The sequence below is a fragment of the Chiloscyllium punctatum genome, chromosome 6, assembly GCF_047496795.1.
Source record: "Chiloscyllium punctatum isolate Juve2018m chromosome 6, sChiPun1.3, whole genome shotgun sequence".
NCBI classification, from domain to species: domain Eukaryota; kingdom Metazoa; phylum Chordata; class Chondrichthyes; order Orectolobiformes; family Hemiscylliidae; genus Chiloscyllium; species Chiloscyllium punctatum.
In genome coordinates this window covers 18,746,629-18,770,353 of record NC_092744.1, presented here as the reverse complement: position 1 = coordinate 18,770,353, position 23,725 = coordinate 18,746,629, and the positions used below count along the sequence as shown (strand labels likewise).

Here is a 23,725-nt window from a genome sequence, read left to right as displayed (position 1 = left end):
GGTAAATTAGTATAGCCAATTCACCTAACTGGCACATCTTTGGACTGTGGGAGGAAACTGGAGCACCCAGAGGAAACCCGCGCAGACACAGGGAGAATGTGCAAGCTCCACAGAGACAGTTACCCGAGGCGGGAATTGAACCCGGGTCCCTGGTGTTGTGACGCAGCAGTACTAACCACTGAGCCACCACGCCGCCCCAAATTTATATTCAGGTTTATGACATCTTAGCATCCCAAAGTGTGTCGCCGTTGATGACTCATGCAGCAAATACGGCAGCCCAATTTCAGCACAGCAAGATCCCACCTGATAGTCAGCTGCTTCAGTTGAGGGATAAAAGTTCTCCCCAGGCTCTCTGGGGAGACTGGATGAGCTTTGCCTGCCTGTCTTTGTGACAGTGCCTTGGTATCTTTAAAGTCCATCTGAGTGGGGGTGGCCTGGACTTGAAATGTCACCACTAACAGACCCCTCTGTATAATGCTGGATTTTAAGGCTAACTTGTCGTCAAAAGCCTGGAGAAGGGAACTCAAAACCAAATAGTATAGCAGTGATTGCCCAGCTGTTGCTCTGGGGAATGACTTCAATGACAGTATAAATTGGATTGTTCAATTATTACACTGGTTATGTTGTAGCTGGTACAGAAGCTGGAACGAAAGGCTGGCATGGTGGATCAGTGGTTAGCACTGCTGCCTCAGGCACCCGGGATCGATTCCCACCTTGGGCGACTGTCTGTGTGAAGTTTGAATGTTCTCGCCATGTTGGCTTGGCTTTCCTCCACATGCTCCAGTTTCTTCTCACAGTCCAAAGGTGTGCAGGTTAGGGCGGATTGGCCATGCTAAAATTGCCCATAATGTTAGGTGCTTTAGTCAGGGGTAATATAGGATAAGGGAATGGGTCTGGGTCTTTGGAGGGTCAGTGTGGACTTGGTGGGCTGAAGGGAATCTATTAAGGACTGTTGTATATTTGCCTGAAAAGGAGCTGGCAGTAGATTCAATAGCAACATTATAAAGGGAAGCATTTAGAACATAGAACATAGAAAAGTACAGCACAGAACAGGCCCTTTGGCCCACGATGTTGTGCCGAGGTTTATTCCTAATGTAAAATACAATAACTGAACCTACGCACCCCTCAACTCACTGCTATCCATGTGCATGGCCAACAGTTGCTTAAATGTCCCCAATGACTTCGCTTCCACCACCACAGCTGGCAACGCATTCCATGCATTCACAACTCTCTGCGTAAAGAACCTTCCTCTGAAGTCTCCTCTATACCTTTCTCCTAATATCTTACAACTATGACTCCTCGTATCAGTCAATCCTGCCCTGGGGAAAAGTCTCTGATTATTCACTCTATCAATTCCTCTCATTATTGTGTGTACCTCGATCAGGTCTCTTCTCTTCCTCCTTCTCTCCAGAGAGGAAAGATTAGATTAGATTACATTACAGCGTGGAAACAGGCCCTTCAGCCCAACAAGTCCACACCGACCCGCCGAAGCGCAACCCACCCATGCCCCTACATTTACCCCTTACCTAACACTACAGGCAATTTAGCATGGCCAATTCACTTGACCTGCACATCTTTGGACTGTGGGAGGAAACCCACGCAGACAAGGGGAGAACGTGCAAACTCCACATAGTCAGTCGCCTGAGGTGGGAATTGAACCTGGGTCTCAGGCGCTGTGAGGCAGCAGTGCTAACCACTGTGTCACCATGCTGCCCACAAAAGTCTGAGCTTATTCAACCTTTCTTCATAAGGCAAGCCCTCCAGTACAGGCAGAATCCTGGTAAACCTTCTTTGCGCTGTCTCCAAAGCCTCTGTATCTTTCCTATAGTAGGGCGACCAGAATTGGATACAATATTCCAAGTGTGGTCTCCCCAGGGACTTGTAGTGCTGTAGCAAAACTTTGCGGCTCTTAAACTCGATCCCCCTGTTAATGAAAGCCAAAACACAATATGCTTCTTAACAACTCTATCCACTTGGGCGGCAACTTTGAGGGATCTATGTACTTGCACACCCAGATCCCTCTGATCCTCCACACTACCAAGAATCCTGCATTTAATCCTATATTCAGCATTTGACTTTGACCTTCCAAAATGCATCATCTCACATTTATCCAGGTTGAACTCCATCTGCCATTTCTCAGCCCAGCTCTGCATCCTGACTATGTCGTGCTGCAGCCTGCAGTAGCCCTCTATACTATCGACACCTCCAACCTTTGTGTCATCCGCAAATTTACTAACCCACCCCTCAACCTCCTCATCCAAGTCATTTATAAAAACTACAAAGAGCAGAGGCCCAAGAACAGAGCCCTGCGGGACCCCACTCAACACTGACCTCCAGGCAGAATACTTTCCATCTTCGCTCTCTGCCTTCTGTCAGCCAGCCAATTCTGAATCCAGATAGTTTAATACTCAATGGAAGAAATATGTGAAGGGAGAAGCAAGAGTGTGGGACTAATTGGATCGCTTTTCAAAGAACTGACTTGGCTTAATGGGCCAAATGGCCACCATCTGTGCTACATCATTCTGAAATGTAGGAAGAAGTGGGTTGGTTATTTTTGACATCCAGTACAGAAGGTTTCCAGGAATCACACTCTGAATGTCTGTGCCAAGGCTGACTACACTAAGCTCCTGGCGTGGATGCCGAGTGCAACTATGTGAGAGGCATCCAGCATTCTCTCTGCTGGTGTGAGTCAAGGGCTTGCATAACCTCACAGAAAAACAGCAATCATTCCATGTCAGGTCACATCTGCGCTTGTGCAATTTGGAAACAATTCTGAATAACCAGGGATTCTGTTCACAAGGAGAGCTGGCTCTGAGGGAGCTGGAGCAGTGTGTGTGAAGGACTCTTCACTTTTCTGTATAGGAGAGAGAGGACAGGAATGGAACTCCTGAATGGTCTGGAACCACCCAGTCAGGGTATCGTAATTACTGTTGTTGGTGTCTTCCTGCTGGGGAGAGGTTTATTTTGAATTTTTGTTTTTTTCTTTATTGGTTATTGTGATTGTTTGTTTTCCTTTCTGTTTATTAAAAAAAAAGGAAACAATTCTGTTGCCCTCAGAGACCATTCTATTTAGATGATCGGAAACACAAAAATATAGATTAGATTCCCTACAATGTGGAAACAGGCCCTTCGCCCAACCAGTCTACACTGACCCTCCAAAGAGCAACCCACCCAGACCTATTTCCCCTCTGACTAATTCACCTAACACTATGGGCAACTTAGCATGGCCAATTCACCTGACCTGCACATCTTTGGACTGTGGGAGGAAACCCACGCAGACAAGGGGAGAATGTGCAAACTCCAAACAGACAGTCGCCCGAGGCTGGAATTGAACCTGGGACGTGCAGCAATGCTAACCACTGATCCACCGTGCTGCCCCAATATACATGAGGGTTTAATGAATTACAAAACTATAAGAACATTTGGAGGGAGAGGCCTGAACAGAAAAGATTGAGGGTGACAGGTCTTAAAGAATCATGAAAGCATCTGATCGGCTGAATGTTCCTACTTTGAGATGAGAACAAAACTCGAGTCATTATTTTGAGTCAGTCATCAATACATCTCTTCATCAAGAGAGAGGTTAGAATCTGGGACATGCTGCCACAAGATTTGACGAATTACATAGAATAATTTACGAGGAAGCAAGGTAAGCAGAGGAGGGAGAAGGGAATAGAGGGATATGATGCTTTGGTGAGGTGAAGTAGGATGGAAAGATTCATCAATTATGGCACAATCCAATCAGCTGATTGGCTAGTCTCATGTGGGCTTTGCTAATGAGGCCAGCATCTTGTTATCACACTCTTACCACCTTTGTGAGTGTAGTAAGTTGAACCATGCAGTCCTTGGAGTGTGGAAATGTCCAGGGTGCTGTTGGGGTAGTGTAGACAGAGACAGGGGGGGAGTTGCAGGAACTTTGACCCAGCAGTCAGGGAATTGTGATATAGTTCCAAGTCAGGATGGTGTGTGGCCACCTGTAGGTGGTGATGACAGCATACATCTTCTAGCCTTGTCCTTCTAGTTGCAGGCTTGGAAGGTGCCACCAGGGGATCCTTAGTGAGTTGTTGCACTGCATCTGGTAGATGGTAGAAATGTAGTGAGGGGAATGAATGTGGAAGGTGGTGGATCGGTGTGCCAATTTATTAGATTGCTTTGTTCTGGGTGGTAATGAGTTTATTCAGTATTGCTGGAGCTGTACTCCCGACCTGTGCCTTGCAGATGATGGACATTCTTTGAAGATTCGGGAGGTGACGTATGTGTTGCAGTGTTCCTACCCTCTAACTTGCTGTCATAGCCCATTTTTACATAGCCGTCCAGGTCAGCTTCTGTTTAATGGTAAACCTCAGGATGTTGACAGTGGGGGAATCAAGTCAAGTAGCCATCGTCTTATCAGACCATAGGGCTGCTCTCTCATTCAAGAGAGGTGACTGGTGGTGATTTAACCTGAGAGCCACCATACTTCAGGCTAGGGGAGAGGTTAAGAAGGAGGGTCATGGTAACCAGTGTGGGAATTGAACCCACTGCTATTGGCATCACACTACTTGACCAACCAACTGAGCCTAAGCCAACCCCCAAGAGGGGCAAACAGTGATGGTAATACCACTCAATGTCAAGAAACAATAGTTGGATTGCTGCAGATGGTCAATACTGTCAGCACAAGACTGGATATTATTCTGGCCTTGCTGTGTTTGGACACAGATTTAATAAATAAAAGAATCAGAGCAAGATTGGGGCAGATGGTGGCTCAGTGGTTAGCACTGCTGCCTCACAACACCAGGGACCCAGGTTCAATTCCAGCCGCGGGCAACTGTGGAATTTGCACAGTATCCCCATGTTTGCATGGGTTTCTTCCCATAATCTAAAGCTGTGCAGGTCAGGTGAATTGGCCATGTTAAAATTGCCCATGTGTTAGGTGCATTAGTCAGGAATAAATATAGGGTAGGGGAATGGGTCTAGGTGAGTTACTGTTCCGAGGGTCGGTGTGGACTTGTTGGGCCGAAGGACCTCTTTCCACACTGCAGGGAATCAGTATCTGAGAAGTCACGAATGGTGATGAACTATGTAATTCTGTGAGTTGCTTTGGCCAATAAGGATAGAAACATCTCTTCACTGCGGCAGCATCAGAGCTCGATGAGACTCATTGCTGACAAGTGGAGGCCAGGAGCTTGGCATCTGCCCCATCAAACTCCTATCTGCCAGAATGTGATACCTTCAAAGTGCAGAAAAAAAAATCTTTGCCAAGTAACCTGCCAATGATTCTTTCCTTAGCTGAACTGCCAAAGTCTGGTTTATTAGTTTCCAAGCTCCTGGGTTCCACACTAGCCCAGTTTGCAATGATTTTGGCTTCTGCTTGGTCATTTGCCAGGCAAGGTAAAAACAATGACTGCAGATGCTGGAAACCAGATTCTGGGTTAGTGGTGCTGGAAGAGCACAGCAGTTCAGGCAGCATCCAATCAGTACTCCTGATGAAGGGCTTTTGCTCGAAACGTCGATTTTACTGTTCATTTGCCAGGCAACCCTACAGGATTGGGCAAAATTTCATCCCTCAGTCCTTCAATGGAAACAGCAGCCTGGAATTTTGAGTCGTGATTCAGAAATGAGAGAAGCAGATGTCCACTAGAGCTGGCAGGATTGTGTAGACCGGACGGTATAGCCTTTACCAATTAGCCTGACATGCAGTGATGAGAGATGCAAACCAGGTGTAAGAGCCCACTGTTGGAGCCCAAGATAAACAGGGAGAAACCTGTTCGTGTTACACCAGTTTTTACAGATGGAACTAGTACATTAGGTTATGAATGCTGAACTGTAAGATCCTTGGAGAAAGTGAGGACTCCAGATGCTGGTGATCAGATTTGAGAGTGTGGTGCTGGAGAAACACAGCAGGTCAGGTAGAATCATAAGCCCTTCGTCAAGAATGAGGCTTGTGGGCCAGGGGGCTGAGAGATAAGTTGGAGGGGGGGGCGGGGGTGAGGCTGGTGGTAGGTGGCTGAACATGCAATAGGTAGATGAAGGTGGGGGAGAAGGAGATAGGTCGGAGAGGAGGGTGGAGCGGATAGATGGGAAAGACGATGGACGGGTCAAGAGGGTGGTGCCGAGTTGGAGGCTTGGGCCTGGGGTGAGGTGGGAGGGAGGGGAAATGAGGAAACTGGTGAAATCCACATTAATCCTGCGTGGGTGCGGGTGGCCTAAGGTGTTGTCTGAAACGTGCGGGTGTCCTCGAGATGTTTTCTGAAATGTGCGCATGTCCTAGAGGTGGACTCTAGACGCCCACACCAACCAACTCCACTGCCCCGTGGCTGAACACTTCAATGCCCCCTTCCACTCCAAGGACATGCAGATCCTGGGCCTCCTCCATCACCAAACCCTAACCAACCGATGCCTGTAGGAAGAACGCCTCATCTTCCACCTTGGGACCCTGCCACCACACGGGATTAATGTGGATTTCACCAGTTTCCTCATTTCTCCTTCCCCCAGTCCCAAGCCTCCATCTTGGCACTGTCCTCTTGATCTGTCCATTGTCTTTCCCATCTGACCGCTCCACCCTCTGCTCCGACCTATCACCTTCTCCCCCACCTTCATCTACCTATTACATTCCCAACTACTTTCCCCCAGCCCCATCGCCTCCCATTTATCTCTCAGCACCCTCCCCCACACACAAGCCTCATTCCTGATGAAGGGCTTATGCAGGGAACGTCAATTCTCCTGTTCCTTGGATGCTGCCTGACATGCTGTGCTTTTCCAGCATCACACTCTCGACTGCAAGATGCTGGACCAATTTGGCTCTGGTTTGGCTGGCACCATACTGGACTTTCACTGTTTCTAGGTGTCCCTGGCAGCTGCCTGAAAGCATGGGACAATAAAGGATCCTGCACCAGATTGGGGCCTCCTTTTCAATATTCACCAGAAACCAGGCGGAGATTTTGGGAGCACAGAGGCCTTTCTTAAGAAATATGTTTTGCCTCACACTCAGTGTCACAGTAAATCTTTTAAAACTCACAGTGTGTCAGTATACCCTCAGGTCACATGCTATGACTAAGGCATCATATTGTCAGCATATCCCTTAAAGCCAAACCTATCATGAGACATAACACAACAAGAAGCCAAATTATACACTCAGGCACCGCTACAGACCAAGTTAACAGACCAAGTTCATGTTAACTTATCACTGACGTGGAGCTGTAGGGAAAAAAAAATGCAGGACTTAGCTCTGTAGGGTATGTGGTGACTTCAAAGACAGGGCAATTTAGGAAATCTTGTCACACACTGAGATGTGACGGACCACCACTTGAGGAGAGCGCCTGGGCATACCTCTTTGGGTATGAGCGCGAGAGGCTGAATGGAATACAAGGGAGGGACTTCCCTTTAAACTCCATTGCCTATAAGTCAAAATCGAACTCACACTGACCAGTGTCATTGAGCTGCATTCAATGAAGGATGCTTGTGTATATGCAACCTCAGAAGATGAGCTCCAGACCATTGAAAGCTCCTTTATGGAGGCATGTGAGAACATGGCTCTCTCTCCCTTTAGATGCGGAAGATGAAGAAGGTCCTCCGCGGAGCTCATCCCCAATCGTTTAGGTCCATGGGGAGGCCTTCGAGAAAATTGACATCTAATACCACCAGAATGTTCTGTTGGCCAAAGCAGCTGTTGATAATGAGATCCAGCATTGCCTCCAGTGTGCTAGCACAGACTTCAGCCGCCTGACGAAAAGGGTGTTCGAGGACAACATCAGATCCGGCACCAAGCTCATGGTTTACAGAGCTGTGGTGGTTCCCACCCTCCTAAATGGCTCTGAGATTTGGGCTGTCTACAGCAGACACCTCTGGGGACTGGAGCGGTCCCACCAACACGGCCCGTGTAAGATCCTGCGAATCCGCTGGGAAAACACCTACAATCAACACCTACAATCAACACCAGCTTCCTCGACCAGGCCAACATCCCCAACAGCGAGGCACTGACCCCCCCCCCCCCCCCGCCCCCCACCGTGATCGGCTGTGATGGGCTGGGCATGTTGTCCACATGACCCACATGAGACTTCCCAAGCAGATGATCTACTCCTAGCTCCGAAATGGCAGGCGAGCCCCAGGTGGACAGAGGAACTGCCTCAGGGATACCCTCCAGGCCTCACTGGCGAAGTGTTGCATTCCCACAGACACCTGGGAATCACTGGTCCAACACCCTCCAAAGTGGAGGAGGAGTATCCAGGAAGACATCAAGTATCTCGATACGCAGTGTTGGGAAAAAGCAGAATCCATGAGAAAACAGAAAAGGAGTGTGCTATCACACCAATGCCCCATCCATTCCTTCCCATCACCACCATCTGCCCCAAGTGTAACAGAGTCTGAAGAAGCTGCATCAATCTGTACAGCGCGCCATGGACTCACCCTGAGAGGGGAAGAGAGTCGACCTTGTCTGTGAGAGATTGCCAATGATGGCATCTTTGGGTGTTATTTTTGACCTGACCAGTTAATACTTGGAGCACTGTTACTGGAGAACAAATGCATTAAGTGCTTTCTGACTGATTGTTTCTCGATGAGAAAACTTTCTAAGGAGAGAGCTCATCAATTAGCCACCAATTAGGTTGCAGCGAAAACCAGTTTTGAATGAATTGCAATTGTTGTGCATGACATGAGCAATAATGACTCGGAAAATTGATCTGTGTCCTGTTAGACAAAGCTATTACAGTAAAGGGGAATTTCATTCAAATGTGCTCACAGCTTCATTACAAATATCACAAGGCTAAATTTCACCCTGAAGGGCACAGGCTGAATTCATCCCTTCATTGCTTCATAAATGAACCATTTGAACAAGCGATTAAACGCGAAGGGTTTTTCTCTTATGTGTCAATGAGTGTCCCTGTCCTCCAGGGAAGGAAATTAAATGGGAAGTCTTCATTTCCAATGCCCTGCATTAAACAGTTGGATATTGTTGCTTGGTTTTGAAGGCCAATCTGTCCATTCCAGCAATTGGCTGCCCTTAGGAAATTGGGAACATCCAAAACAAAATCTTCATTTCCTGTGCTGTTGAAATGATAAAGAATTACAGCCCTGTGGTGGCTAGAGACTGTAGTACAGTTCTGCTCCTGTTCCTAAAGCAACAGAGCAGCTTATCCCAACTCCTAAACCCTTCTGCAGACCACTCATGTCTGTTATGCCCAGGGATGTAAGGTAAACCGAGCCAGGGCTGAGAGAGTCCTCCAAATGTGAGGTGCCATCAAATGGAGATCAAGGTGGCACGAGATGTGGTCAAGAATTGTGGAAAACTCAGAGGTTGATCTGCATCACTAGATCCTTTCCATTGTCATATTGTATTGCCATGAACAATAAGTGAGAAAACGTAGACTGTATCATTCATTTTTAGGCAATAAGGTGTTGCTGGCAAAGTCAACATTTGTCGTCCATTCCAAATTGTCCTTGAGAAGGTCACCTTCCATTGTGTCGAATTTTACAGCAAACAGACTTTACAAACCAACCAGCCTCTCCTGCTGCCTATGCTCCCTTCCCATTCCACCTCATCTTATCCCATCAACACACTGAGATGACTGCAGTCTGATGAAAGTATCAGGTGGGGATTGGCAAGATTCCCACCTGAGGAACAACTGACATGTGCCTACATAAAAACTGAAAGAACTGCAGACGCTGGAAATCAGAAACAAAAACAGAAGTTGCTGGAAAAGCTCAGTAGTGCGGTCAGTCTTTGTGGAGAGGAATCAGAGTTTGTGTTTCAGGTCCGGTGACCCTCCCAATTGCAAATATGTTCCCGTTTTGGGATAGAGTGTGCAGCAATGAAGGGCACTCGCAAGCAGCAGTATTTCCAAACACCTGGTGTTCTTCAGTAACTGGTAATGTGGTCCTCTGAGAGAGATACAAAGGGCACCTGATCCTTTGCAACACAGGGGAAAGACTTAGGAAAGACCTGAGGGGCAACTTCTTCATGCAGAGAGTGGTGCGTATATGGAATGGGCTGTCAGAGAAAATGGTTGAGACAGGTACAAAAGCAACATTTAAAAAACACTTATATAGATACATGGATGAGAAGGATTTGGAGGGATAGGGACCAAATGCGGGCAATTAGAACTCTATGACGCTTGGCCTCCTAATCTCCATCACCATCTTCAGACTGATCACCCTCTGATACCTTTGTGCACCCCCAACACTGGCCTCTTAGCTATTCCCCATTTTGATTGCCCTACCATTGGTGGCCATGTCATTAGCTGCCTGGGCCCCCAAGGCTCTGGAGTCCTGTCTGTATACACACTCCACTGATCTCCCTCTCTTGAAGCTACTCCTTCAAACCTATCCCTGTCATCAAGCCTTTAGTCATGTGCCCTAATATCACTTTATGTGGCTGGCAGCTAGATTTAGTTTAAAAACGTTGCCTCCAAAACATCATGGGATGATATCCCACATCAAAGGTGCTACATTGTACATTGGATTTGTTCCTTTTCTGAACAGGTACGCCATGTTGCTGGCAGGTAAACTTAACCCAGAGTGTGGCCCAGTCTGGCTTTTGTTTCCATTATATTCTACTCCTGGTTTTGCTAGTATCTGTAACCTATGTATACACTGTCCTGACATTTGCAGCACAGCTCACACACTATTGAACCCAGTAAAAGCTAATTCAATTACCCTCTGCCCAAGAACTGTCACCGTTCATTCTGTAAGGGGAACCAGATGCCTGATGCTGGATCTTAGACAACAGGCTTGCTCTTTTTTTCTAATGACAGCTTATTGTGTAGCCCCCAAACTATGGAAATAAAATCAGCATGAATGGATTTGACCCTCCAATACAACATTTTTGTTGGACTTTAATTGATTCTCATATTCTGAGAGGAGCTAGTTGGCATTTTAGAAGTACTTAAGAAATTTCATGGTAGATCTCCTCTTTGTTAGATGACCTACAAATTAATGCATTTGTGAAAAAACTGTCTATATTTTTAAAAATAATTTATCGTGAATACGTTTATCCACTTGTGTCCTGATGTAAAACATTTTGTTTGAATCCTCAGCCTCTTAAAATCCTGAGCTTAAAAGTCAATCACATCTGGCACCCAACCACATAAAGTTGTTGTCGATATAACATAGGGAATAGTAGTCCCCCCTGTTTTTATTTAAAGCAGTGGTAAACTCCAGATGAGGGGAAGTGTGAAGTTAAGAACCAATATCTCAAAGTTTATCCCTGAAGTGAACAGAATATCTCCACCTGCCAAGGTGTCAAAATATATTAAATTTGCTGTTTTGTGCAATACTTTTAAACCCAACTCAGCCTTGTCATTTCAAGTGTATGTTCCATTTAAACAATGTGATAATTGACAATTACTTTCTGTCAACCTCTCTGGCTCAGAAAACAGCCAAATGCTGGTGTAATAATTGCTGGGAGATTTTACAAATGCAAACTGTTGATTTTTGTTTTAGAATGTTTCCTTTCAGTTTCTTCTTCCATAAAAGCAAGCCTTTCTGAGGTGGAATTTTTTTTACTCTTGCTGGTGACAAACCTGGAGTCAGATAGGCCATTTAATCAGGTACAGCACAGCCCTGAGCCCTTCCCGCCTCCATTGGAATTAAGTTATAGGAACATAATAACTGTTATAGGACAGTAGCAGGGAATTCAGTCCCTCGAGCCAGCCCTCTCACAGTCCAAAGCACTCAGAACCTGAACAAAGCACTGAGGTTTAGGAAAGGTGGGGACCCCACGCCCCCCCCCACCCCCACCCCCCAGTGAGAGCCCTGCTATTGATACTGACCGACCTGCATTCCCGAACCAGCCATTGCCTACTGTGCGGCTGCTGATCCCAAGGTCTCATAATGTCTCATTGGCCAGCAGCTGTTGCTGACCTGGACTTCTGCGCTTGGGGTCTTGATTTCAGAGGAAGGTCCTGCCACTGCCTGACTGGGATGTGATTAGACAGGTTTTCCCTGGATGTGACTGTTTGCATTTTGCCAATTGGCTGGTACGACTTCTGGTACCACAGCAGGTTTCCGCCATATACCTGTTTTTAAAAAATTTGACTTGACATTGAATTCACTCGGTTTATGTTCACCACTTTCTCAGTCCTTCAATGGTTAATTCCACATCCTTTCAATCAAAATAGTCGACAGTGCTATCAAGCTGCACTTACAAAAGAACAACTTGCTCAGTTTGGGTTCTGCTAGGGCTACTCAGCTCCTGACCTCATTGTAGCCTTAATCTAAACAGAGACAAAAGATGTGAACTTCTGAGGGGAGGTAAGAATGACTTCTCTTGATGTCAAGGCAAAAGTTGGCTGAGTGTGGCTTTGAGAAACCCTCGCAAAATGAATGGAGGGAAAGGAAATCATAGCGACAAGAGCAGGGTCAAAGGCAAAGGCTGGGTGAAGTCACTGCCTAGCAATAAAGGAAGATGTTTGTTATTGTGTTAGAGTTCAACCTCCTCAGCTTCAGGGTATCACTGCAGAGTTTCCACAGGAGTGTCCTAAACCCACAGCCGCTTTATCAATGACCTAGTCTCCATTATAATGTCAGATGTGGAAATGTTCTCTGATGACTGCCCAATAATTAGCACTACTTGTGACTCCTCAGATACTGAAGGAGTCCATGTCAAAACGCAGCAAGGTTGGAAGAATATCCAGACTCGGGCTGACAGGTAGCAAGTGACTTTTTTGCCACACAAATGCCAGGCAATAGCTATCTCCAACAAAGGAGAATGGATGCATTGCCACTTGATGGTCAGCGGTTTTCCATCACTGAATCCCCCACTATCAACATCCTCACAATGGGAGGCACTGACCACCAATTAGAAACTGAATTAGTCACACACATACCATAGCTACAAGAGCAGGGTCAAAGGCTAGGAATTCCGTGATGAGTAACTCACCTCCTGTCTCTTTTGTGCCTGTCCACAATTTACAAGGTTCAAGGCAGATGCATGATGGAACACTGCAACTCTAAAATCGATTAAGGGGCATAGTATACTTGAATTTTCAGAAGGCCTTTGTTAAGGTCTTTCACAGTTGGCTGTTTAACAAAATTAAAGCACATGGAATAGGTGGGAATGTACTTGCATTTATAAGCTGGAACGAATGAGCTAATACAAAGGTCAGTACTTGGGGTCCAGCTGTTAATCATATGTATCAATGGTTTGAACATAGGGACCAAATGTAATGTTTAAAATTTGCAGACAATGTCAAGCTAAAGTGAAATGGGTGTCCTAAGGAAGATGTAAAGTGGTTGAGGAAGATTTGGACAGTCATAGTAAGTGGACAAGAACATGGCAGTTGGAATATAACATGGAAAATTGTGAGGTTATCTGTTTGGGTGGGAGGAACAGATGTGCAAATTATTTCTTGAAGGGTGAAATGTTGGAAAACGAAGAGCCGAGGTGTCCTTGTCAATAAGTCACTGAAGGCTATCATACAGATGCAGCAGGTTATTAGGAAGGCTAATGGAATATTGGCCTTTATTGCAAAAGGATTTGAGTACAGGAGTAGTGAAGTCTTGCTTAATTGTTTATGAGCTTGGGTGGACTGCAACTGAAGTACTTTGTACAGTTTTGGACTCATTACCCCAAGAAAGATGGGAGTGCAATGAAATTTCACCTGAACTATTCCCAGGATGTCAGGACTGTCTTATGATGAGAGATTGGGTAAACAGGGTTTGCTCTCTCTAGAATTTCAAAGAATGAAAGGTAATCTAATTGAAACATACAAAATACTTACAGTGATAAGATAGGATAGGTGCAGATAAAATGTTTTCCCTGTTTGAGGAGCCCAGAATTGGGGGGCACAATTTAAAAATAGGGGGGATGCCTGAGGACTAAGATGAGAATTTTTTAAACTTAGAGGTTGTGAATCTTCAGTCTTCTCTAGTTCAGGGGGTCTTGGAAGCTGAGTTTTTGAGTGAATGTAATGATTGATAGATTTCTGATTACCAATGGCATTGAAGTGTTCAGTCTGTAGTGATTGTAATGAGGTCAGCCAGGTGGACCTCATAGAAAATAAACTCCCTGATTGGGGCTCTTAATTTGGTCTAATCAGGGAGCACTGGCTGACAGATATAAACAGGAGTGTCAGACATGCCACTCTGAGAGCTGTCTCTGAGGGAGATGGATAGGTATCAAGGACTTTCTATACATAAATAGAGGGTGACTTGGTGACAGAATACTCGTCTCTGTGGAGTTATTTCAAATCGTCAATGATTATATTAAGTGGTAGAGCAGGCTTGACAGGCTGAATGGCCTGCTCCTGTTTCTATATTCCAAAAACACTCAAGAGGCTTCACATCATTCCAGACAAAGTAGCCTGATTGCCTGGAGTTTCATAACCACCTTAACTATTTACTTCCTTCAGCATGGACACACAGTGGCAACACTGTACAACCAACAAAATGGACTTCAATTCAACAGGAACTCCCAAACCCCTCAACCTCTACTCCTCAAAGGACAACAGCAGCTAAAGCATGGAAGCAGCAACACTTCCAAGTTCGCCTTAAAGGTACACACCTTCTTGACTGGCAAATACACACCTTCTTGACTGGCAATAGCAATGCCCAAATCCCATGAATGAAGCAATACGAAAAACATGCTGCAGGGGTTTGAAATATCAATGGGATCTGTTCCTGAAGGGATCTCATCTCAATGTGGATTAGAGGATAGAATCATTTTATAACTATTCAGCCCTTTGGGCCTGTTCCTGCTCTTTGAGAGAGCTATCCATGAGTCCCTCTCCCCTTGCTCTTTCTTCATAGCCCTGCAAATGCTTTATTTTCAATTATTTATCGAATAAGCTACTGATATTCAAATTGTTTCCATCACCACTTTCGGGGGTTGCATTCCAGAAAACAGTCACTAACTATAAAAGAAATAGTCCCTTCATCTTTGACTTAGTTTATTTTGCCACTGACCATCTTCTGATCCTTCTGCCATTCTTTCATTTTAAGACAGCATCCAAGGTAATGAGAGGGAAAGGCCAAAAGTAGACTATCTAATTACTTTCCCCTGTCAAGTCAGTGTTCTGGAGGAAAGGGAAAGAAGGGGCTGTTCCAAAATTATGACCTTAAAAGGTCCTTGCAGAAACCCGGTAGACTGCAAGTTCTGAGTCTTAAAGGAATGTGCCAGGGATCCTGGAAACAGGATTTAGATATAGCCAGAGATGTCTCAGCCTTTGGCTGAGAAGAAGCATTGTGGGTCCAATTTTATAGCATGGTTGGCTGATACATTTGTTCCAATGAACCAGCCCCACACTCCTCTGACAGAATTGGTGGCCATCATTAACTGGGAGACATATTTGCACAGGGTGAGTGGGCCCATCACGGTATTGTTCTCTGTGACTCTGTACAGTGCTGATCTGCATTGCAACTTTTATTGTAATAGACAGCTTTATCACGGTAAAACATCCTCAAGAGTGCTCATAGAAACACTGTTGAGGCTGAGCCAATTCAGGAACTGTTTGGTCTTTATTATTAGTGGGAGTGTAGTGTAAATGATACTGGCCTAGTAATCCAGAGGCCCAAGCTAGTTTCTGGGGACTTGCGGACAATTTGACTTTTTTAAAAAAGTTGGAATTTAAGCAGAAATTTAGCCTATTCGCAACTCTGTGCTGATTGTCATAAAAAACCCATCTGTTCATTAGTGTATTTTAGGAAAGTTAATCTGTTGTCCTTACCTAGTCTGGTCTACATGTGACTCCAGACTCACTGCCCTCTGAAATGGTTCCAGTTAACCAGTCAGCAGTAAATGCTGGCCCAGTCAGTGACCCCCACAACCCGTGAATGAATAGTATTTCTTTTAAAAATGACCAAACGCTCAATCAAGTCACTGGGTGGAGGTGGGAGTGGAGATGGTCACAAAGGGACCTGAGAACCAGGAGGAGGAATTTACAAAGTCAAAGCCAGAAGGGATTTACTTACGGTGATTCTGCTCCAAACACCATCACTACCTTCTCTCCAGCGTGGTTACTCAGCATGGTGAGCCGAAAGAGGTGGTTGACAGAACTCTGCCGGGAATACAACATGCCTGAAGCAGTCTTCATTGGAGATAGGTTCAGTTCCTCAGCCTCACAGGGCTCCACCTGGAGTTGGTCTGTCATGGCATAATCAGTCACACTGTAGCTGTCCTCACTAGAACAACATAAAACACAAAAAACATTACAGATACAAAACAGCAATGTAACCTCAAATAAGACTTCTCCTCCCTCCTCCTGCACTCTGCCCAAACTCCCACCCAGGGGTCCCGAATTCCAATGAGGTATACATTTATCTTAACTAGTCATTTCCTGATAGCTCATTTCCAGTTTGATTTACAGCAAACTTTCTATTATCCAGCACCTATGGGACCAGGCATGGGCCAATTAATCAAGAGGTCTACATAATCGATGTAAAAATATAAAAAATAACAGAAACATTGTGCAACAGGTATACACATCACTGTTATACTTTACTTACAGCATGAATCACTTGAATAGTAATTCAACTTTGCCTGAAATAAAACTTGCCAGTGGAGAACACTCTCACCCTTACCATCAAGGACAGCGCAGAGGGCGCAATAATGCAGTAAACTTCCGCTACTTCAATTGTATACTTTGTGCCAATTTATAAGGTGCTAGCTAAAAAATGATTTGCTGTATTTGGGAAGGTTCTCAACCGTGGGCAAGATGCTTAAGGATTCATACCCCATCTCAGGGGTTTTAGACCTGGGCTCCAAGGATGACATAATGAGGGCCAATTTGCCTAGATTAGCTTTGCATGTGAAAGATCAAAAGGTGATTTAACTAAGATGTTTAAAGTGATTAGAGAGATAGAGAGAATCATTTGATGGTGAAGCCCTGAACAAAGCAACAGAATCTTAAACATCTGAATAACAAGGACAGCTATGTAAGGCTCATCAACCATAGCTCCACCTTCAACACCATAATCCCCTCCAGACTAATCTCAAAACTCTGAGACCTAGGTCTTGGCTCTGCCCTCTGTAACTGGATCCTCAGCTTCCTGACCCAGAGACCTCAACCAGTGAAGATAGACAACAACACCTCCTCCGCGAGAATCCTCAACAACAGTGCCCCACAAGGATGTGTACTCAGCCTCCTACTGTACTCCCTATGGACCTACAACTGCGTAGCCTTATTTTGTACAAATGCCATCTTCAAGTTTGCTGATGATGCCACCATTGTAGGCCAGGTTTAAAAACAACAATGAATCTAAATACAGGAAGGAGATAGAATGCTTGGTGTTGTGATGCAATGGTCACAACCTCTCTCTCAATGTCAGCAAAACAAATGATCATTGACTTCAGGAAGAAAGGAGGAGAACATGCACATCAGTGGAGCTGTGGTGTAGAAGGTCAAGAGTGTTAAATTCCGAGGAGTGATGACAACCAACAATCTGTCCTGGATCATCCACTTTAATGCGATGATCAAGAAGGCACAATGATACCTCTTCTTGCTCAGGCAGCTTGGGAAATTCAGCATGCCAGTAAGGAAGCATACTGTCCAGGTGTATAATGGCCTGGTACAGCAACTGCTCTGCCCAGGAGCGTAAAAAAATTACAAGAAGGTCGTGTGCGCAGGCCAGATCATCACAAACCCCTACAATGCTGGTAATACGCTCTTCCAATAACTTCCATCAGGCAGAATATGCAGAAGCATGAACACACGCGACAACAGGTTCAAGAACAGCTTCTTCGCTGCTGATCTGCTGACTGGACTTCTCTAATTTCAAATCTAATGTTGACCTTGCTTTTGAGCATCTCCTATGCCTTGTATGCCTCGTCCTGTCTAAGCACCTTATGACCTGTGCATCCTTGTTTGTTATGATCTGCCTTTACTTCTCACAAAGCAATACTTTTCACTGTACCTAGGAACATTTGACTCCAATAAATCAAATCAAACCGAAACAAAAGCCAAGTTGTTGCTGTGGGGAAGCACTCCTTCACACAATGGGCATTGGTGAGCTGTTTCCAGAAATTTTCAGAACTGAGGTGGTCGTTTCTTTAGCAGATATGGATATTAAGTTGTAACAGGAAAAAGGTGAGTGGATAGAGTGAAGACACAGATTAGTTGCGATCAAATAAGTGGGAGTCAAGCTTGAGAAGTTCATGCTGTTTCTGTGATTAAAGGTTACAACCAGAGACACTTGTTTTCTCTCTCTAGATGCTGCCAGAACTGCTGAGTATTTGTAACATTTCCTGTTTTCTAGTTTGCCCTGCAGTAACATCGCTGGATTGAAACATGGATATGGAATAGTATTGCACTTTTCAAAGGGCCACCATGAATCCTGTGAGGGCTCGATGTGCTGAGTACTTCCATAAAGGTGGCAAAGTTGAAGGAGACCCTCACTGGCTGAAACAAAGTCAATGTGAAGCCAGAAATGCCAGTATGATTCAAATTGTTTGAATGCTCTTGTTTAGTACTGTAGTTTTTTCACGTTGTTTCGTTTTGAGAGTACCGCAGCTATAATCTCAACTCCTTGCCAAATTCTGGGCCCCTTTGACCAATTATGAATGACTTAAAGGTATCAGATCATAAACAGACACCCATTGATGTAAAACAGCTTGCACTGGTCAAGGGGGTTGGGCTGGATGGTCTGTGTAAATTGCACTCTGTGAATGTCTTTGTCTCTGGGAAATCCCTGCAGTTTCCAAAAAGCACAAGAATGACGGGTGCAAAGGAGAAATTGTTATCTCTGTGGAAATGTTTATCTTTTACTGAGCGTTTGACAAGAGCGATAAACGCTGACAACCTGAGGAGTTGCAAAAGGTTTGCATGTCAGAGGCGGGTGCTGCTGAATGAAGGTTGTACTTTTTTTAAGAGAAGTGTTGTCTTGTTTGCAAAATGGACTATGGTGGTTCCGAGGAGGGATGAGTAACATGACTGGGCCAATAACTTCTCCTCTAGAGCCTTGGTCCAAATTTTGACCAGAATTTGTAAGTTTGAGGGAGCACACTTCTGTGACAGTTCTGCTCAAACTGAGTTGGGTGCAGTTTACAGCAGCAGCAAAATCAAATCCAGCGCACAAAGTCAACAGCTCAAAAGCCAATGAAAATCTTTTTTTTTGCAACATCCAGGCAAGGTGAACAGCCAATTGATCAAACATCATCTGAGTCATCCCCAGGCCATTTTGTTTGACTCTGCAGCTGTGGCTTCATTATATGTGACTGGTGGACATTGGAAGGTTTTGCTTTGCATGACTGAGATGTAGAAGGAGATATTACAGTTTACAGCCAGACTGTGAAGTATTTTCAAGTTGAACTCTGAGTTAATTGAAATGAGTCACGTGAAGTGAGTATTGACTCAGTCCACACTGCTAAATTTCTGGTCATGAGCTGAAGCTGAAAATTAAAGATTTCTCCAAAATGCTCCCTAGAAATAAGCTCAATCAGCATCTGTGAAGACAGCAACAGAAACGTACATTTACGTAACACATTCCACTACATTCAGTCTCAATTTTGTTTCAGTTATTGTTGAAATGTAAGAAATAATGATGGACAATGTACACATGTCAAAGGCAATACAAATGTAATATTTTTTGTTCTTAGATTTTCTTGGAGAAAGGATGCAATACTGACTGCCGTTTTGAGTTGCTAATGTGTCTCAGTCTGACCTTTTGGTCTGGATTGACCTTAAACCCATTACCAACCATCTACATTTTAAATCCAGCTGAGACATTGAATCGTACAATCGCATGCCGATCTCTCAATTCCACTAAGTGTTAAAGGTTGAAAAGGAAAGATGTGGCACTTATATCTCCACTTCCATATCCTCAGGCTATTCCAAATTACTTGTCAGCAAATTCAGTCTGAAGGATAGTCACTGTGATATGGGAAGAACTTATGTTAACACAATGAGTTTGGCTATGGGGAAAGAGCAAAAAGGGTGCCATAAGTCAGTTGGTGGAATTTAAATTCAGTTTAATGTAGAATTGAAAGCTAGGCTCAGTGATGATGCATTGAAGTTACTATTGTTCCAAAACTCCATCTAGTGCACTAATGTCCTTTTTTTTATTCATTCACAGATTGTGGGCGTCACTGGCTAGGCCAGTATTTAATGCCCATCCCTAATTATCCAAATGGCAGTTAAGAGTCAAACAAATTGCTGTGAGTCTGGAGTCACATGATTCCATTTCACGTCTGGTTCCATTCCTCATGAAGGACATTATGCCCAAAACGTCGATTCTCCTGCTCTTCAGATGCTGCCTGATCTACTGTGCTTTTCCAACACCACACTCTCAACTCTGATCTCCAGCATCTGCAGTCCTCACTTTCTCCTGGAGTCACATGTCGGCCAGACTAGGTCAGGATGACAGTTTCCTTCCCCAAAGGTTATTCATGAACAAGATGGATTTTTTTCTGACAATCGGCAATGGAATTCAGTAACGCTTAATTCTGAATTTTTTTTTAATTGAATTCAAATTCCACCATCTGCCATGGCCGGATTCACACCCAGGTCTCCAGAATATTACCTGGGTCTCTGGATTAACAGTCCATCGATAACACCACTAGGCCATCGCCTTCCCTTTGGGGAAGAAAATGTGCCACCCTTGACTGGTCTGGTCAATATGTGACTCCAGACCCAAAGCAATATGCTTAACTCTCCATTGCTTACTGAAATAGACCTGCTAGGCAATTAGTTCAAGGGTTATTTACAGATGGTTATTTAGAGAAGGTCAACAAAGGCTGGCCTTGACAGTGACACTTACATCCCTTGAAAGAACTTTGAAATAAAAACTAGCTCTACCTAAAGGAGAAACTGAGACAACACACTGAATGGTTGCCTCCTATATCACCCTTTCATTCTACGAAGTATTTGCATCGGAAATGGGATTAAGAAGACTAAATGCTACGTCGATCTGGATGCAGTGCTGCAAAGATGCAATGTCTTCTGACGAGGTTTGTCCTGAGCAGCTCCATGATTCACGATTCTAGGCTCAATGGGCAGTTCCTTGGTGCTCACTATGCAATCAAATGTCAAACAGTGCCTGGAGCACTACCAGTTTGGTATGCCCAAAACTGCTGGTCTCCACCTGTGAAACGTTGCCCTTGACTGAGTGTTGCAGATCGGCACATTCCCAAGGTCTAGGGGTATGTACTGAGGGACCCACTAGTGCTTGAAGTAGCCACCACAAGGGCACAGTGGGAAAGGTCTCAGTCTAAGGTCTTCCAGCTGTAGTGTACTGAGAGGCTGGGAACTCACAGAACCCCTCAAGCTATTTGCTTGTAATGGAATATATATGGTTAATGTCACATTTAGTTGAATTAAGAAAAGTGATAGTTTTATTGTATTTTCCATAATGCCCAATTTGAAATGTCTTGCAATATATTTATAGATATTTTATGTATATATCTTATGAATAATTTTGTGTATATTTTTGCAAAAAACATGCCATTTGAAGGGAATAAAAGGAACAATCAGACAGATAACCTGCCTTCTCAAACTTGGAGTGCATCAAACTTGCAATGACATTATATTTAAAGCCATTTCCCTTCCTTCAGAAAGTAAAAGTCTCCCTCAAGTTAAATTTATCATTTAAAAACATTCCCTTTAACGGTGAATGAAGTAGACAGTTCACATTTGCCATGCAGTGCTCTGAGACAAAACTAGTGATTTTTTGCTGCATTTTTGTCTGAACACCTCAAGGAAGATGCAAATGTTATTGATGAAATCTCTCCAGGAATTGTACACTTATTCCCCCAGACACCACCCTGCCCTACCCTCACCCCAGTTCGTGGCAATGGTAGTGGACAAGTCTGACTTTTAGAATTGAGATAAAAATATAGAAACAGTGTAAAACTAATTGTTGATTCATGTTGAATCCAAATCTATACCCTGGTCTTTTGGAGCTTACAGCAGGAAGATCCCCAAGCAATTGTTCACATTTCTCAACAGGTTTTAAAATATCCCACTTTAAAATATACTGGTTGGTTTTGTACAGTTGTATTGGTTTTGTACAGTTGTATTGAAAATCAGAACAATTGCTTACACCCATAATCCTAGAAATATTCCATTAAGATGCACATCGAACATACACCTGAATATTTAATTACTTAGAAATAAGCTGCACTAATGTAGCAACTTTCACATCCTGCAGAGGTTCCAAAGTGCTTTCAGTCAATGAAATACTGTTGCATAGTGTAGGAACTACAGAGGTGGTAATGTTACTGGAGTAGTAATCCAGAATCCTATGGATATGGATTCAAACCTTACTGTGAAATCTGAATTTAATAAAAAATGGAATCCATCTTTCTTGCCTAGTCAAGCCTATACGTGACTCCAGACACACAACCACTGTGCAATTAGGGCTGGGCAATGAATGCTAAACTGGTTAGTAATGCCCATATCCATGAACAATTTAAAACAAAAAGTCAATTTGTACATTGCAAGCTCTCACAAATAGCAATGCAGTAATGTCCAGATGACCAAATTGAAGTGACACTGACTGAGGCATAAATCCTAGCCAGGAAACTGGGGAAAACTCCTTTTAGAGTCACAGAACTGTACAGCACAGAAACAGACCCTTCAGTCCAACTCGTCCATACTGACCAGATATCCTAAACTGATTTAAGCCCATGTGCCAGCACTTGACCCATCTCCCTTTAAACTCTTCCTATTCATGTACCTGTCCTGGTGCTTCTTAAATGCTGAAAATGTGTTGCTAGAAAAGCGCAGCAGGTCAGGCAGCATCCAAGGAACAGGAGAATTGACGTTTCGGGCATCAACCCTTCTTCAGGAATGAGGAAAGGGCTGATGCCCGAAACGTTGATTCTCCTGCTCCTTGGATGCTGCCTGACCTGCTGCGCTTTTCCAGCAACACATTTTCAGCTCTGATCTCCGGCATCTGCAGTCCTCACTTTCTCCTCTTAAACGCTGTAATTGTACCAGAGTCCATCACCTCCTCTGGCAGCTCATTCCATACACGTACCACTCTTGGTGCAAAAACATTTCCCCTCAGGTCACTTTTACATCTTTCCCCTCTCACCTTAAACCTGCGGTCTCTAGTTTTGGACTCCCCTACCCTGGGAAAGAGACCTTGTCTATTTACACTATCAGTGCCCCTCATGATTTTATAAATATCTATAAGGTCACCCCTCAGCCTCTGATGATCCAGGGAATAAGCTCCATCCTATTCAGCCTCTTCCTGTTGCACAAACCTTCCAATCCTCAAAATATTCTTGTAAGTCTTTTCTGAATCCTTTCAAGTTTAACAACATCTTTTCTATAGCAGGGAGACCAGAATTGAACACAGTATTCTAAAAGTGGTCTCACCAATGTCCCATCCAGCCACAACATGACCTCCCAACTCCTGTAGTTAATGCACTGCCTTCAGCAAAATTATGCCATGACATTCTCAAGCAACAGATGGCACCCTCCAACATTGCAACACTCCCTGTCAACTGCAGTGGGGTGTCAATATAAGGTTGTGTGGTGAAATTCTGGATTCTTGCCTATAGATGAAATGCTGTGCAATACTAATGCAATGGACATTATCAGTTTCACAGTGAAATTCGATCAACTCCCACCCAACGTTAAATCCATGTGTGTGATATATAAGTCCCTATATCTAGTCCAATAGATCAAGTTTTATGGTATTCTCATTGTTCCAGACACCAGAGCAAAATTTTCCAACATTTTTAGTGGTGCATAAAGTATAGCTGGAAATTATTAAGTGCTACAGTGAAATTGTAATGTCAAATTCAAAACAAAAATCTGTATGAACTTTCATCATTCAGGCTCTCTGAGGTTATCTATTATATGGTGCAGTTTAA

General features: G+C 44.2%; 1 protein-coding gene across 3 annotated transcripts in view; it reads right to left on the bottom strand.

Moving 5' to 3' along the window:
- Positions 1-23,725, bottom strand: part of LOC140478752 (rho guanine nucleotide exchange factor 26-like) — a 209,335-nt gene that overhangs the window by 13,677 nt on the left and 171,933 nt on the right. For all 3 annotated transcript variants that reach the window (XM_072572085.1, XM_072572086.1, XM_072572087.1), the window contains one exon: positions 15,880-16,089. In XM_072572085.1, coding sequence (XP_072428186.1) covers positions 15,880-16,089 — 210 coding nt within the window. The remainder of the gene's footprint in view (positions 1-15,879; positions 16,090-23,725) is intronic.